Genomic DNA, 17,961 nt, shown 5'->3' with positions numbered 1-17,961 from the left:
TAGTTCCTTGTGTATTTCATTTCCTTTGCTATATTTGGCAATGATGGCCAGTCTAGCGGACGATGTCACAAAAGTACTTTCATCAAGGCAAATAGAATAAGCTTGACATGCATTAATATCCTTCTTTACTTGTTCTTGAATATTAACGTGGAATTTCATAACTCTCGCTTTAACCGTGTTTCGGCTTATTGGCAAATCCTTTATTCTCTGAATGACTTTATCCTTGTTTTGAAAGTCTTCAAACAAATAAGACGCGCATTCTAACATTGCTTCCTTGATATAATCACCGTCACTTAAAGGTTTTCCATGCTTAGCTATAACTTTTGACACTTCAAAACTTTGCAGCCACTAAGTTAGAAGAATTTTTAAAAAAGTTTACAAAAGAACTGGATTGTGAAATCGCTTTTTTCAACTCACGCGATATATGTTCTTTTTGCTCATCCTCGCTTTTGCCTAAAAGCCAGCTGTGATTGGACTCATAATGACGTTTTACTGATGATGTCCGACAAACAACACTTTCCAAACACATGGCACATAAGGCCTTGTTTTCTATGTGAATTATTCCATATCATTCAGTCCACCACTCTTGAAAAGGTCTGCCACTTCCTTCTTCTTCATTAAGTTTTCTTTTTTTTTTTTATTTTTGAGAATGACATGTTATGGTAATTATTCTGATAAAAATTTATTGATGGCAACGCTAGCAATCGATGTAAGACCGACACGTTTTCAGTATCAACAAAATGGCGGAAGATAAGGAGATCTCGTTCAAATACGAGATTTGTCTTGAAAAAAAATTATTATGCTCTATGCTCCCCAAATGAAACAGTCATATGAAAAAAAATATATGGAATATGATTCACTAGCGCTTCTTCCATATTATTTACAGTTCTCGGAAATAATTGAACGTTATTAATTATGGTAATTTGAGATATCCGTGATTTTTCCAAAAAACACATTTCTTAATATCATCGTCGTCGCGTGCCACACAAAATCGTTTCGCGTGCCACCTTGGGCACTCGTGTCATAGGTTCGCCAGCCCTGGACTAGGGATAGTTATATAGCTTAAAGACATCTGTACAACTTTTTAAAAAAAATAAAATTGTATCAGACAGACTTGAGTGTCAGCCTGAGTGACTCAAATCCTCTAGCTAAAGAATTGGACTGAAACCCAGCTGAAGTAACTATGTCAATCAACACATTGGACTTGGGTAAGTTATATAGCTTAAAGACATCCATACAACTTTTAAAAAAAAATAAAGTTATATCAGACTTCATTTGAGTGTCAGCCTGGGAGACTCAACTTCTCTAGCTAAAGAATTGGACTGAAACCCTGCTGAAGTGCTTCTAGCAAATAGTAATGTGACATGGTTTCCTCTTTCTACCTGCACTGGGGCACTGTGAGGTTCAAATTTGGCCTGCATAAATCAGTGTCAAGGGGGCTTGAGTTCAAATCCTGATTTGTTTTTGCTGAGCAAAGAAATGTCAGGAATATCATTTCCCCATATAGGCAATACAAAAGTAATTTGAACAAAAAAAATATTTAGCACAGACTACTTACAATTTAAAAAAAAAAAAAAGCAAAATGGTTCTAATATTGTAAAATGAAGGTCACTTTATTACAAGGTATACATAAATATAAAAATGAGTCAATAAAATCAATGTATAAGAGGCACAGCTTATTTAAAGTTAACAATCAACTTTTTGGAATGTCACAATACAACTGAAACTCTGCTGCTTAAATGAATGTTTATTGGTGGTCCTGATATTACTTTTAGTAGTATAAGATTGTGTAGAATCAACAAAATTTCATTTATACATTTGATTTTGAAAGGGAGACAATTCAATTAGAAGTTATACTGCCAAGAATTTAAAATAATATATAATGACAATATATCTACTGTAGAAAGATACAAAGGGATAAAACTAAATATCAGTTGTTATTCTTAAAATAAAAAAAAAAATGTACATTTAACACATTTGCATATTGTGTTCCAAAAATATAAACTTGATCAGAATATTTTATTGTCAAAGATATTACTGCTAGAGTTGTATACCCTAAACCTCTTACAACAGATATTCATTCTGTCAAAACCGTATTTTAAAAGCTAATCAGCATGCTGATCAATCGGTTCACATGGTATAAAACTCTGCAAGGTCATCGTTTAATGAACAATGTAGTGAACACCCAGAACTATACTTAAATACTTGATGTAAACTTAATAACAGTGACACTACTAACAAGGTTCAATGTACAATGAATCTCCACTGAAGTCTGTAAATGACTATAAAAACTATTATATAAGTAAATAAATGCCATTAATATGATATTCAGATTCTACAAATATACAAACATAACAAAATTAGTATAAAAATTATCCAAAAGTTTTTAAAATTATTCAGTGCAGAAACTACAATAAATTTAAGATGTTTTTAATATATAGCTATAAAAAACTTAATTCTATAATACAAACAAACATGCCATTGTACAATATTTCATTTACAAAACATAATTGAATAAAATCTAGTAATACAGCAGTGTTCAGAAGTAACATTTTCATATAGAACTCTTCCAAGAAAACTACAGTTGATATTGCAGATATTAAAAAGTAATAGTAACAAGTTAAATTCAAGCAAGTGGTTTGAAATATATCCAGTTATCATTTTTTCCTAGGTCTAAATACAATATACTAGTAAACTTTGTTCAAAAAAGATTCTACATAAAGAATATGTAATCTCAAAATTTTAATTTAATCTTTAATATTTTTTTAGCATTTTATATTTTTGATGGCCTCCTGTGATTGATTAACTTTACTTATGTTATTCAACCACAGAACTCCACCAAAAGCTCTTAATTTCTTTAAGACATTATCTTGTTGAAAAGTACAGTTAGCTGTGTCAACTCTCTTTAATGCCTATGGTCATTAACAAATATACCTCAAAGAAATCTTTGACTGTTGACTTTCAGTTAGAAATTAAACAAAGTAAATTTAAATTAAAAAACAAAACATTGTAAGTTTTATCTCTAAGTGTTTTACAATTTCAAATTCAAAGACAAAGTTTATTAACGTGTTCTTCCTACATTTGTAAAACAAAAAATATGGTTAATGTCTTTAAACTCATACAAAAACACAAGGGAAATTTAACACTGTCACAGCATAAAAAAACAACTCCAATTAACCTTTGACCTTATCTTTCTTGGACACTCTCAGTATAAAGAAAACTAAACCATTCATGAACAGTATTGTCTTGAGCATCAAAATGTAAGTGTTATGTGGTGACTACTAAAAGTTGTGTACACTTAATCTTTTATCACTAAATGGATGGAAATCTTTCTGCTAGACAAGTAAGCAATGGATTTCAGATCTCCCTCACAGCTTCTGTGGTTGAATAATACCCAGAAAAAATAGCTGCTTACAATAATATCTGTTGAGCTTGACCATCACTTAAGGTGATAGGCACTATATTTAAAAAAAAAGATTAAACTAAACAGAATTGACAGGCAATGTGTCATTAAAAAAAGACACTTTCTAACTTTAGAATCTACAAACATTATGGATAGTAGATAAGTAAGCTATACAGTTGCCTACTTTTTCTTGTTTTAATACCGGCATCTTTGATTTTCATTGCATTCTACTTATCTTATAATCATGAATATCTTTAATTATCTTAGTCATTGAGGCTTGTACAGGACATGCAATACTTAGATAATTGTCAGTAACATAATATTAGGCTATATAAATATCCAGTCTATGTGAGCCTTGGTACAGCAGGCATATCCAATCACAAGTGAGTAGCCTTCTTCTGTAAGGTACTTGTGTAGTCAAGGAAGATCTCATATTTGTAAACAGGCCAACATTTTAGGCTCCTTAGCTGACAAATCTTTTGGACATTCTGGAAGAAAAATAAATGCAAGCAGGGTTTAATATAAATATCATCATCTCTTGAAATTCTATTAGCAGAAGCTAAGAGAGATCTCAAATAAGATAAGATGATCTCATAAAAAGATATTATATATATCATAAATTAGACCAGATAGATCTCAAACAAGATAAGATGGATCTCAAACAAGATAAGATAGATCTCAAACAAGATAAAATAGATCAAAAATTAGACCAGATAGATCTTCATGAGATTAAAAAGATCTCAAAAATATAAGATAAATCACAAGTTTGATACAAATATAAACCAATCTAACTAAACAACTAAACCAATGTTTTTAATTCTGACTTGCCACTTATTTAAAACCTCCTTCCTTCTTTTGGGCACTCTTTCTTAGACTGTTCTAAATCTTTTAATTTTTTTCTGCATGTTCATCTGCAAATGAAATAAACTAAGAGCATTCATAAGCCCCCCCCCCCCCTTCTAGAGCCATCTTTTTGCATTATCTCTTCTTCTTATCTTATAAAATACAGATAATTATGTCCTACATGTGTCCCTAGGTCAATGTAGTCATGCATGTTAATCAATTACTTAAATTCTGCCACTGGTTTTACTGGCTGACTCAGGCAACCCATGCCATGCTCTAATAGCATTAGGAAAGAAGGAGTATAAATTTGTCTTTACCATATAGAACAAGGAATGTCTGTTTATCTTTGTGTCTTTCTGAGTATTTTATTAGGTTTTGTATTTGAAGATAATGGTTCAGTGTTGTATGTATAATTGCTACTTTAGTGTTTTTCAACTCTTTTATCCTTAACCCTTTAAGTGCTGAGCTGTTTTTCAGTGAGTGCAAACAAAATGGAATTACAATTCTGATGTTTAGAGGCTAATCTACCACACGCCTTTTAAGGGTTAAGTGTTTCTAAATTCAACAATTTTACTAAAGGTGTTACAATAATCAAATGTGAATATCTATTTGTTATGAATCCTACTGCTAGAAGACCGTAGATCTTTGTGACTGTACAGGGCACTCCCATTAACATTGGTCAGTGATATAGTTATACTCTAAAAATTAAATACTCCATAAAACTGTAGTTTCTCAATACAGACAACAAAAAGATATAACTGTTAGAGTTGTATACCCTGAATCACTTACTTACAACAGATATTCATTCTGTCTAAACCAGCTAATCAAAATGCTGATCTATTGGTTCACATGGTATAAAACACTGCCCAGTGATTATAAAATTAACAATGTAGTAACACCCAGGACTGTACTTGAATACTTGATGTAAACATAAGCCCCTACCTCTAAGACTAAGGTAACTTTATCCCATAAGCCTAGAGGTTGATTACAAACTATTTATTAGATAAATGTATTCAGTCTAAGACTTACTATGTTCACACCTGTCACCATAGTAACCCGTGGCAGCACACTCACATTTGAATGTTCGAACATGATTGGCGGTAGTAATTGGTGAACAAGTGCCGTTATTTCTGCAGGGTTTACGATACTCACAAATGTTGCCATGACCTGGAGAACAATGGTAGAAATTTATTACAATTATATTTAATCTGTTGTAAGAGAAGCTGAGTAATTTAGTTTTATTTTGGCGGTGCTGTGGCTGAGTTGGTTAATCTTGGTGAAGACTGGGATTTTTTACAATTTCGGGATTCTTAGAATGCTCCTGAGTCCACCCACCTAATGGGTACCTCAAATTTGTTAGGGAAAGTAAAGGTGGTTGGTCATTGTGCTGGCCACATGACGCCCTTGTTAACCATTATCCATAGATACAGACGACCTTTACATCATCTGCCCTATAGATCGCAAGGTCTGGAAGGGGAACTTTACTTTACTAGTTATATTTAGTGCATTGAAACAGTTTTATTAAGATAATCAAATTTTCATTATTAGTTAAAACAGAGGTCACCAAATCTAAAACAATGTTCACTTGGCTAACATGGACACGTATCTAGCTGTTTAGGTTTATTGTTCTTTTCCCATATATTCTCCCAACATGTAAATGAATTTAAATTTAAAGTATTTAAATAATTTAATATTTCTCAATGTTTTCCTTGACTCCATCATGGAGCCATTTCTGAAACGAACATTAAAAGACAAACAGGGAATCAAAATATAACTTTCAGTGGCTTCATAACCTTCACTCCTTATCCACAAGCCGCCATTCCATGGTAGTGATGGAAATTCAAGTTATATATAATGTAGAACATAAAGTCAGGGAAACTAATGATAGGAAAGGCCATCAAGCCCCTGTAACAATTGAGCTTAAATAAACTTCTACAACACTAGGATTCCATAAGGTTGTTATTGCCAGAAGTGGTAATGGATATAAGCACTTCCATAAGGTTGTTATTGCCAGAAGTGGTAATGGATATAAGCACTTCCATAAGGTTGTTATTGCCAGAAGTGGTAATGGATAAGCACTTCCATAAGGTTGTTATTGCTAGAAGTGGTAATGGATATAAGCACTTCCATAAGGTTGTTATTGCCAGAAGTGGTAATGGATATAAGCACTTCCATAAAGTTGTTATTGCCAGAAGTGGTAATGGATATAAGCACTCCCATAAGGTTGTTATTGCCGGAAGTGGTAATGGATATAAGCACTTCCATAAAGTTGTTATTGCCAGAAGTGGTAATGGATATAAGCACTTCCATAAGGTTGTTATTGCCAGAAGTGGTAATGGATATAAGCACTTCCATAAGGTTGTTATTGCCGGAAGTGGTAATGGATATAAGCACTTCCATAAGGTTGTTATTGCCAGAAGTGGTAATGGATATAAGCACTTCCATAAGGTTGTTATTGCCGGAAGTGGTAATGGATATAAGTACTTCCATAAGGTTGTTATTGCCAGAAGTGGTAATGGATATAAGCACTACCATAAGGTTGTTATTGCCAGAAGTGATAATGGATATAAGCACTTCCATAAGGTTGTTATTGCCAGAAGTGATAATGGATATAAGCACTTCCATAAGGTTGTTATTGCCGGAAGTGGTAATGGATATAAGCACTCCCATAAGGTTGTTATTGCCAGAAGTGGTAATGGATATAAGCACTCCCATAAGATTGTTATTGCCAGAAGTGGTAATGGATACAAGCACTCCCATAAGGTTGTTATTGCCAGAAGTGGTAATGGATATAAGCACTCCCATAAGATTGTTATTGCCAGAAGTGGTAATGGATATAAGCACTCCCATAAGGTTGTTATTGCCAGAAGTGGTAATGGATATAAGCACTCCCATAAGATTGTTATTGCCAGAAGTGGTAATGGATATAAGCACTTCCATAAGGTTGTTATTGCCAGAAGTGGTAATGGATATAAGCACTTCCATAAGGTTGTTATTGCCGGAAGTGGTAATGGATATAAGCACTTCCATAAGGTTGTTATTGCCGGAAGTGGTAATGGATATAAGCACTTCCATAAGGTTGTTATTGCCAGAAGTGGTAATGGATATAAGCACTTCCATAAGGTTGTTATTGCCGGAAGTGGTAATGGATATAAGCACTTCCATAAGTTTGTTATTGCCAGAAGTGGTAATGGATATAAGCACTTCCATAAGGTTGTTATTGCTAGAAGTGGTAATGGATATAAGCACTTCCATAAGTTTGTTATTGCCAGAAGTGGTAATGGATATAAGCACTACCATAAGATTGTTATTGCCAGAAGTGGTAATGGATATAAGCACTTCCATAAGGTTGTTATTGCCAGAAGTGGTAATGGATATAAGCACTACCGGTACCATAAGGTTGTTATTGCTAGAAGTGGTAATGGATATAAGCACTTCCATAAGTTTGTTATTGCCAGAAGTGGTAATGGATATAAGCAATCCACCGGTATGTGACGTTTTGGCGCCGCCGTTTTGGCGCCGGGACGTTTTGGCGCGAGCCGTTTTGGCGACGGGACGTTTTGGCGCGAGATATCATTTGACGATAATTTAATAAGCACGTAGCTTTTTTTTAATGAACCCTTGAATTCCAGCGACTTAGGCAAATAACCATGGTGTCTATGTATACTTGACTTAGTATTTTGAGAAACATGGTACATGTATTATATTTTTACTTATTATTAGCAAATGTTTGGTATGTATAGCTGGAGATACCATAGTCATTAAATAAACCAATGTTAATGTAAACAAATAATTGCATCAATTTTTAGTCTATCATCGTTTCATTTTGTTTTTAATTTTAAAGTAATATCTTAAAAAACATTTTTTTAAAATAAAAGTGTGCCTCTTAATAAACACACATACACAAGCCAAAATGTTTATTAAAGAAAATGATGTGAAAAACAAACACACATTTACATTTAGTACGTGAAAAATATGTCTTAACACAAACACTCATGCAAAACATAGATATGAATAATTCTTTTACAAGAAATAATACAATAAACGTACATAACGTATTTCGCGCCAAAACGTCCTGTCGCCAAAACGGCTCGCGCCAAAACGACCTTCGCGCCAAAACGGCGGGGCCAAAACGGCGTCGCCAAAACGACGGCGCCAAAACGTCCTGCTTCGGCAATCCACAACCTATAAAATGCTATGAATGGCATGAGTCTCAATTAGCTTCTGATAAAATGTCAAACTCCTGACCTTCATATGTGGCTCAGAGATTGGGTCCAGCGGAACTGTTATTATTGACAGGAGAAGGGGCAAAGGCCAACAAATGGCACCTAGAACAGTAAGCTTTGCAAAGGAAGGGCTTGTAAGCTTTGAATGGCTACCCATCTAAGATGAAAAACTCTTAAGGTAAGGGAAACTCTTAATCCAAACCTCTGCTGCCTGACGGCTATACAAGGGAAAATCTTCGGACAGAAAAAATCAGGAGTTGGTGACTCCTAGGCAGATTGCAACACACAGTAGCACAACCTGTGATACTGCTGATCCCAAACTGTATGATGTACCTGCCATTCATTTGGACATGTGGATAGCAGGGAACTGTTGTGTGGGTGACATTGTTTCAATCATAGGTAATGTCCAGGTTTTCATCTCGAGATGAACCATAGTTATTCCACAACTGAAGGAGGCCAACAAGGACTTTTAAGAGAGGTCAACAAGAATCACTTCCACATTTCAATTCATTTGAGATAAACTAATTCTGCTGATCAAAGGTATCCAAAGGCTACAATAATAATAATTTTTATTTATAAGAGTGCTGTTAACAATCATGATGTAGATTCAAGGCGCTGTGATTACATTACAATCATAAACATGAGAGCTAAGAGGACAAACAAATCTAAAAAAGTTAATTACAGAAAACAATAAGGCAGAGGAAGCTATCAAACATTGGCTAATATTATAGACATAAATATATTTATCTATCAATTTAAAATTCTATAAAAATTCAGGCTATGTGAAATCTATCTTATAATTTACAGATATTCCTACAGACAGATATGCATTAAATGCAAGGATAAGAAATCTTTGGCACAAAGTATTCAACAGTTATAAATAGAAATATTAAATACCATACCACGAAAATCTCTGAGACATTCTCTCTTAGTTTTGTATGGAAATGGATTTTCACATCCCACAAATTCTTCTTCAATGCATGAACGCTCTTTGTAGTTGACTTTACATCCTTTAAATCTCTGAGTGCAAATGTAGTCTTCAATGGTTTCTACACCTTTCAAAGAGAAAATAAAAATATGCATTAAAAAAAATTAAAATGTGTGTACAATATCACCAAGATAATGAATGGCTGCCTGGTCCTGTGGTAAGTGCTCTGAACTGTCCTCTCGATGGTCTCTAGTTTAAACTTTGCTGACCATCATACCTTACTGCCCTGCAGAAGGTTTGGGATTGGATGCACTAATCTTCAAAACTGAAGGAATGTCCAAAGTGTTTTTAAAAAAAATGGACCAATAATGGTGTACTTACTTACTTACTTATGGTAATCACAATAAATTTCCATAAGGATCAATAAAGCAGTCATAGTCTTAGTCTTACTCCTGTAAACCCCCAGGGGAGCATAGGGCCACCCACATTTATCCACCGAACTTGGTTCTGAGCAGCTTTCTTCATCTGCTACCATGTCATTCCAGTATCCTCAGCTTCACTGATGCCTGACCTCTTCCAGGTTTGCTTGGGTCTTCCCAATTTCCTCTTTCCTAGCGGATTCAATCAAGTGCCTGCCTTGAAACCTTGGTAGCTGGTTTTCATCCTATCAAGCTCCACTTTCACTTTTTAATATGGCTATGGGTTTTCACTTGGTTCTTTCCCACAAGTTGACAGTAGATATCTTTACAGGTCATCTACTTCCCAATATTCGGCAAACTGGTTTAGAAAGTCTGGTTTTTGTTTTCCATATTGGCTCTCCGTGTCTCAGAAATGCATAAAGAACCAACTAAACATTTGGTATATGCAAGTATTATTTCCTGCTCAAATAACAGCACATAGTTTAAGATAGAGCAAATAAAAGCCATCTACAGGATTCTAGAGAGGAAAAAGTTGTCTTTTAGTCTTTTTATTTATTTTTTTTTACATAATTTTTATGTTTGAGAAAACTTTTTAGAACAGAAGACTCGACATCTCAGCCCAAATCTCTTGCAGGGTGGCAAGCAGGGTTCAAACTTAGGATCATTGCAACAACACTCCAATGATCAAAGTATGTTGGCTATACTATAGCAAAGATCAGGATTTCATCATTATGTCAAAGATAAAGAAAATAATAGTCAAAATGCAATTTTGCAATTATTTTTTTTTAACACATCTTCTATAATACAGAGGTTACTTCAAAAGTCAATTTCAATTTAGTCATGCATATTAACCAATGACTTAAATTCTGCCAAGTCACTGGTTTTCCTGGCTAGCTCAGGCAACCCATTCCATGCTCTAATAGCACTAGGGAAGAAGGAGTATTTGTATAAATTTGTCTTAGCATATGGAATGAGGAATGTACCTTTATCTTTGTGTCTTTCTGAGTATTTTATTAAATTTTGTTTTTGTATTTGAAGATTATGGTTCAGTGTTTTGTGTATAATTGCTACTTTACTTTTAAGTCTTCTATCCTGGGGGCTTTCTAAATTTAGTGATTTTACTAAAGGTGTTACTACTGTTACTCTCTAGTCAAATGTGAATATTCGTAAGTATTTTGTACTTTTCTATCATTAATATTACTTTAAGGCTGTTCATTATTTTTAAATATTTATTTTTTGGTTTGTTCTTAAAAATTAAATAAATATTTTATCAATAGTTACAGTATTATAAAAAAAATCTATTTATAATGTTCCATCAATCAGTTTTTTAGATACCCCTGAGTCAATCTCTAAGTCTTGAATTATTATAATATTAAATATTAGAATACTAGATCTAGTTTATCATAGTTAATGTGACCCTAAACTTACGTTCTGTATTGTCATAATTTTCAATATCAGCTTTGCAAAATATGCACATCGACAGAACAATCAAAGCCACAACAGTCACAGTGCCATGTAAAGAAAAACATGCACACATTTTTAACTGTAAGAAATTAAGATCAAGATCTAGATTCTCTAGATCTAGATTATTATAGATCTAGACTAGACTGTCTTGACCTGAGCTATATGATGCCTATATCAGAGATCGATATTTATCAAGATCGATTGTTAGTGGACTAAAATTATAATTGTATTATATATCTATATATAGTCAATATAGATCTAGTTCTAGAGTTGTAAATTATGTCCCCTCGTAATATCCACTGTCAAGAGAACAATAATGTCACGGTCACAGCACAAGAGAGCGACGACTATTCTGTAATCGCATTTCCGTAGTCAGTGACAGGTCTCTGGGAGACTGAAGGTGTAGTCTAAGAAAATGGGTCATTGGGATACCTGGCACTTCGACTTATAGACCTATCGTAGATTCATGTCGCTTTGTTAATACACAATGGCCCGAAACAAGCATTAGAATGTTTTGTAACTCCCAACATTGTCTATGATTTTAAAAGACCTAAAAATATAGCAGTCATTTTTGGTCAACTTCTACTGTTAAAGATTTTTCTAGATCTAGGCCTATATTTAATCTAAACAAACCAAAAAAACGGTTTTGTGTTTGAAAGCAAGGACTAGATCTATGTATTTTCCGTGGCTACACATGATATCTTATATAAAGGCTGCCTGGTATGTGCGCTGGACAATCGTTCGGTTGTCTCGATGGCCCCTGGTTCATACCCTGTCTGTTTCCACCGCCCGTCTCCCTGAGGGAGGTTTGGACTAGGAAGTAGATTAAATTATCTTCAACTCTGATCTGAAGGTACACCCCGAAACATGTACAACAGTTTTCAAAATCTCTTATTCCATATGCTAGGACAAATTTGTAAAAGTGCTCCTTCTTTTCTAGTGCTATTAGAACATGGCTTCAGTCAGGAAAACCAACGACTTGGCAGATTTTATTTTTATAACGGCATGTCTAGAATGACACAAGGATACGCAGAGGCGGCCTTACAAGTTCTCGGGGCCCGGGGACAATGTCATATACGCGGGGCCCGGGAGTAGTGTCATGCCGTAAACATAGAATATATTTCATCAATATAGGCCTATGCCTACACCATTTTTTACAACAACTCACTCTTACTAATAAAAATAAATACACGGGAGACTACTTGACATTCATAAACAGTCTTTCTCCATTCGTCTCTGTCCTTTGCTTTTGATAGAAGTTCATTCACTGACATTCTTTGATGTTGTCTTCCCATCGCTGTCTCTGCCTTCTTTTCATTTTCTTCATGGTACTGTTCCCTAAAGCAGGGGTTCTCAACCTGTGGGTCGCGACCCCCTTAGGGGTCGATTGACGATTTGCCAGGGGTCGCCAGAGACCATCGAAAAAATGAATAGTTTTGTCTATTCTTCTATTGCTGTGTGTCTGAGCGGGGGGTCGCGGCAGAGTGTGGGATTGTAAAGAGGGGTCGCCGAGCTTAAAAGGTTGAGAACCGCTGCCCTAAAGGAAGGTCTTTGTGAGCCCCGAGGACCTTGTGATGTGCCCATAGAGTTTAAGCTTTCATTTTTGACAGTTGTTAGCAAAATATGCACATTGACAAAACATGGGGTCCAATCGCTGTATTAATCATGTTTCTCTCTCTCTCTCTCTTCATTCGTGATGCAGTCTTTGTAAGTCACACTTATGATTTAACTAAGCCTATATCTTCATAACTATCAGCTCATTGAAGACATATTAATATTAACAATGTAATAATAATAATAACAATAATAAAGCTCCGTATCCTGTGGTATCAATTTGTTAGTAAAACTAACAATACAACAGCAGCACTTTCGACACGAGCACGTCTCTTTTTTTTTTTTGTGTCATGTAGTTGTTGATAGTTTGTAGTTCATGGTTTCTAATATTCTTCCTGAAAATATTGAAACCTGCTTTTTTACTTGCCCGATCGGACCACTTCTGTGGCCGATTTTCAGTTTGCGTTTCACACGAACTGTCTTTGTAACCTTATTTTCTAGTGAGTTAGATTTTGTTCAAAATACCTTTCTAGGTTATTGCTAAAGTCTCATTTTATCTGGTTAAATTTGTAATAAAAGCTACATTTAGAATTGTTCACAAAGTTTTGGATCTTTAGTGCGCTTAAATTAGTTGCGAAAAAGTAAAGTAGGTTGGTCGTTGTGCTGGCTCCATGAAAACCCGCGTTTACTGTAGACCAGAGAAACAGATTATTTTTATATTATCTGCCCTATAGTCTATGCATGGCTATCCTCGCGAGAACGGGCCTTCCCAGCATCATTACGGTCCTCAGGCAACGCCGCCTGCGCGGGCTCGGACATGTTCGTCGGATGGAGGACAATCGCATCCCAAAAATAATTCTGTGCGGGCAACTTGCGTCTGGCTCAAGAAAAACAGGTCGCCCCCACCTCGGTTACGTTGATGTGATAAAAAGGGATTTTAAACCCGTGAACATTGACACTGACCATTGGAAAAGAAAAGAAAAGCGTGCCACACGGAAAATGGGTAGCTCCTCTACCATCAAAGCGAAAGCCACATTGACATGCAATATATCTGGACGGGAGTGTCTCTCCAAAATAGGGCTCCACGTACGGCCATATGAAAAAATGTTCGAGATGAACCATAGTCGTTTCACGACTGAAGGAGGCCAATGAATGATTAATTGAGCCTATATGGATCGCAGGTTCCCCACCCCATTAAAAAAAAGTAATTTAGACTGCATGGGAATTAAAGTACATAGGGAAGGGAAAAGTAAAATTCGGCTTAAGTTTATTGTTGCAGTTTTCTATAATCTTGAATGTCAGGACTGAGTTCTGGTCAGCCTGGGTCTCCTGTTTACTGTAGAGGAGAAGGGGGGCAATTCAGGTTGTTGACTTCAAAACTGTTATTGTTTTGGGTTGTTTTTACTTGGTGAGATATTTTTTGTTGAATATAATGTAACTCATAATAAGGCAGTGTGGTTTTGTTCCTAGTCCAGGACAGTTGGACTTTTGGAAATAGCTATAGTCTAAGTGTAGACTCTAATTATTTTTCTGTGTTGTCACTATTCAGTCCATGGAATATTGAGCTGGTATATTTTTTATCGATACTGGATATTAGAAATGTCTGAACTGATTCTGTATTATAGTGCAGATAATGTAATAAACATATTACACGTCTGTGAATTGGCATTCTGAATCTTATTTTGTCGTTGTATGTGTCGTTATGGTATTGCCCAGGTCTTGGGTACATTTAATATTACACATACGTATATGAGCGAGAAAATGAGTCTTGACAATTGTGCTCATATAGAATAGTGTCTGTTGCAATGCTCCATAAAAATATAAACACATTTTGAGTGTATTTTTTGTTTGAAATATCAAATAAATCCTTACTATGTAATTTTTGGTGAATTCAATTAAACGTGTGAGCAGGATATGAGCCAAATGTTTCTATATTGTAAACCAAAAGTCAAAAAACGAATTGTCGATGAACCAATGAATTTGCTACTTTGGAAACACTTAGCACCCCGAAATCAATATTTCGATAAAGGGAACAAATCTTTAGAAATAGATCTAGCAATAATAATATTTAGTTTATTAGCTTTTTAACATATATTGATAAATCTAGATCTATACCTTTAATGAAAAAGTATTTTATTCCAATAAAAAATTAATAGCATATATATGAATAAAAAAAATTATAACCAATCTAGACCACTAGCTATATAGATCTAGACTAGATGGATTATAATGTAGATAGAGATTGCTGGTTACTTGATCTTATCAACATCGTTAACTTTCGTTACCTTGAAAACCATGCTTTAGTTTTAGTCTTAGCAATCATTCTTGAGATTTAGGCTTTATTTTCTTGGGCTAATTATACGATCTAATTCTACATTGCTGTTTTTTTAAAATCTAATTTGTAAGTAGACAGTCTCGTTATATTATCATAAATTATTATGATCGTGTCTAGAATACTTTTCTTTACACTCACAGTAATCACAAAATCACAGTGAATTGAGTCATTGACTCTAACTCTAATTCTAATGATTATTGAGTGAAGTGTGACAGTGACAGTCTATTTTTACAATTACAATTTACAGTCTTAGTCTACTATTCATTCAATCAAGAAGTCTAGACTAGTGACCCACTAATCATCTAATGTCGTAATTATGACTAACAATCACATCAGATAATCAGTCATTATTTATTCTTATGAGAATTATGAGACTCAGACTGTAGTCAGTAGTTGACACTGACAGTAGTGTGATGCTGATGCCTGATCACTCAAAATCACTGCAGTTGAGTTACACTAGTTCACTAGTTTAAAGTTACAGTGCTTCACTCATATAATATGATAGTCATATCAATGAATCATTTATTACTGTCTGAAGACACTGAATGATGACTGAAGTATAGGCCCAGTGATGTAGCACTGTGTAGTGTTACGTGTAGTTAGATCTAGAGTATAAATTGATTAGATTTCAGTTGAGTTGTATTGTTACTGTACTCTGACTCAGTAGTCAGTGTCAAGTGACTCACTGAAGCAGTGACTGTTATTACTGTGACTGTAGTCTAGACTAGATTACTACTAATACTAGATCTCTAGTTTATAGTGGAATGTTAGGAACATTGCACTGTTAGTAAATGGCACTGACCTCATTAGGATTGTTTATCAGCTTTAAACTATCTTCTCATTAGCCTAATTGGTTGGACACAACTAGATCTAAGACCAGAGCCAGAGGTTATTAGAACTAGCTTATAATTAGACTTAGCCTGGCTTATGTCTTGTATAGAACCTCTTTCAGTGGCAGGCCCGTCCATTCTATTATATTTAATTATATTGTCTTTCCTTTGCTTTCTCTGTCTGCCTCTTTTTTTTTTTTTTTTCTGGTACTGTTACCTGAAGGAAGGTCTTTGCAAGCCCTGAAGACCTTGTGATACAGCCAAAGAGTTTTAGTTTTAGTGTTGTTTTTTTTTTTTATATTTAGAAGGTTATCATATATATTATATATAAAGAAATTCTGTTTATTGATTAATGTGCTTTTATCTTTGTGTCTTTCTGAGAATTTCATGTTGATGTTCTCTTTGTTTCTAGAACATGATTCGTATGCAAAGAGCTGGGGGTGATGGTGAGGAGGACAAGAAAAAGATGGAGGAAGAAGTCAGACTGGCTCGTCTCTGTACAGTACAAAATATATTAGCTTTTGGATTTTTCTGTGGTTTAATCAGAGCAGGTAACCTAATTAGTGTTAAGATAATTACAAGGCTTTGTAACAGCAAATGAGTTGATTAACTAAAGAAATACAAGTCTTGAAATTATTAAAAATATGAATTTTTTTTTTTTAAATTAAGATAAATAAGTCTTAGCTCAAACCTTCTGGAGGACAGCATATGATTGCAGCTACTGGGGATCAAACTCTGGCTCATCATGCTGGTAGTCCAAAGTCCGTATCGCATGTCCAGGCAGTAATCTCTATTGCAATATCTTTATTTTTCAAGACTTGAGTATTTTAGTAAAATAAAAGTTGATTTAATTTGATCTTACAAGTATATTAGGACTTTCAATAAAAATATTCAGGTCATTACGTAGATTAATTTGAAGGGAGATAACACTACTGACATATATTGATATACCTCAGAGATTCTCAGATCAGAAGTAGTCAGTTTGAACCCTGACCCAGGGCTGGTCCTGCGGATTGCGGGGCCTTTGCGAAACAGATTGCGCGGGGCCTCGTCTGGGTAGGGATAAGGATAATAAGTGAAACTTAAGATGTTTTGTTAGAAAAAAAATGCCATTGACTACTACAGTAAATTAAGAATTAGAACTTAGTGTTTTGGTTAAAATTGGCCCTACTATTTTTATAAAATGAAAGCTTACAATGCCGTTTTTTTTTAAATCGCGAGTAGGATTGTCATTTTCCAAATTGAATGACACTTGGAATTATAATATTTTTTTTTAGAGTTTTCAGGATATTTTAATAATTTCAGGAGATTTTCATGACTTTTTTTTGTATACTTTGCAATTTCATAAAAATTTCCAGGAGCTCCGGGAAAATCCGAAGACCGCGGAAACCCTGTAATAAGTTAAAATGGTTTAATTTTAAATTTACAACTAGAGTTAGCGCGGGGCCCACTGCGGCTGCATATGTTGCAGTGCCCTAAGACCGGCCCTGCTCTGACCCATCACTTTCTCTGCATGAATGGATACTTTGATGTACTGAAGTCCTAAGATTAATTTTATTTGAACTAGTCTTTCATCTATTTCCTTCCTCAGCACCCTGGCTCGTCAAACAGTTCAGTTAGTTGCTGCATTGGATCTGACAGTGATAGGATTCAGTTTCTGTTGAATGGGACATTCTGGAGTCATTTGAGTGGACTGTTTTTTGACTGTGTTAGCATTATGTTCATAAATGTTCATCCTGACCATTTCATATTGTAGAATAAATTTTTTGTATTCCTATGAACATTTCTTTCTTTTTTTTTTAACATTGTTTTCTAAAACTTGCTTTTATATAGCCAATGTTTTATGCTTTATCTCAGTGCATTATGGTCATTCATCGATTGCAATGCTGCTAGGAATGAGTTTCAAACTCATGTTCCATTAAAAGGAAGCCAAATTTAATTTTAGAACAAAAGAAAACA

The 17,961-nt window shown here is 34.7% G+C and overlaps 1 protein-coding gene and 1 long non-coding RNA gene across 4 annotated transcripts; one reads left to right on the top strand and one right to left on the bottom strand.

Moving 5' to 3' along the window:
* Positions 1-1,586: 1,586 nt before the first annotated feature.
* On the bottom strand, positions 1,587-11,652 carry LOC129927588 (uncharacterized). Of its 2 annotated transcripts, none has more exons than XM_056037131.1 (4): positions 11,248-11,639; positions 9,375-9,527; positions 5,276-5,413; positions 1,587-3,891 (listed from the first exon to the last, which is right to left on the bottom strand). In XM_056037131.1, the coding sequence occupies exons 1-4, from the start codon at positions 11,354-11,356 to the stop codon at positions 3,833-3,835; spliced, it is 459 nt and encodes a 152-aa protein (XP_055893106.1). In that variant the 5' UTR covers positions 11,357-11,639; the 3' UTR covers positions 1,587-3,832. The 2 variants fall into 2 exon arrangements, with proteins under 2 accessions (XP_055893106.1, XP_055893107.1); XM_056037132.1 differs by having other exon boundaries at positions 3,754-3,891; positions 5,287-5,413; positions 11,248-11,652.
* Positions 11,653-14,386: 2,734 nt separating this feature from the next.
* LOC106050458 (uncharacterized) lies at positions 14,387-17,783 on the top strand. 2 transcript variants are annotated; one of them, XR_008779166.1, is made up of 3 exons: positions 14,387-14,405; positions 16,415-16,553; positions 17,594-17,783. It is a non-coding gene; the product is annotated as an uncharacterized LOC106050458 (long non-coding RNA). The 2 variants fall into 2 exon arrangements; XR_001214685.2 differs by lacking the exon at positions 14,387-14,405 and adding an exon at positions 15,080-15,238.
* Positions 17,784-17,961: the final 178 nt, after the last annotated feature.

The sequence above is a fragment of the Biomphalaria glabrata genome, chromosome 8 (genome assembly GCF_947242115.1).
Source record: "Biomphalaria glabrata chromosome 8, xgBioGlab47.1, whole genome shotgun sequence".
Taxonomy (NCBI): domain Eukaryota; kingdom Metazoa; phylum Mollusca; class Gastropoda; family Planorbidae; genus Biomphalaria; species Biomphalaria glabrata.
This window is presented reverse-complemented; position numbering and strand designations above follow the sequence as displayed.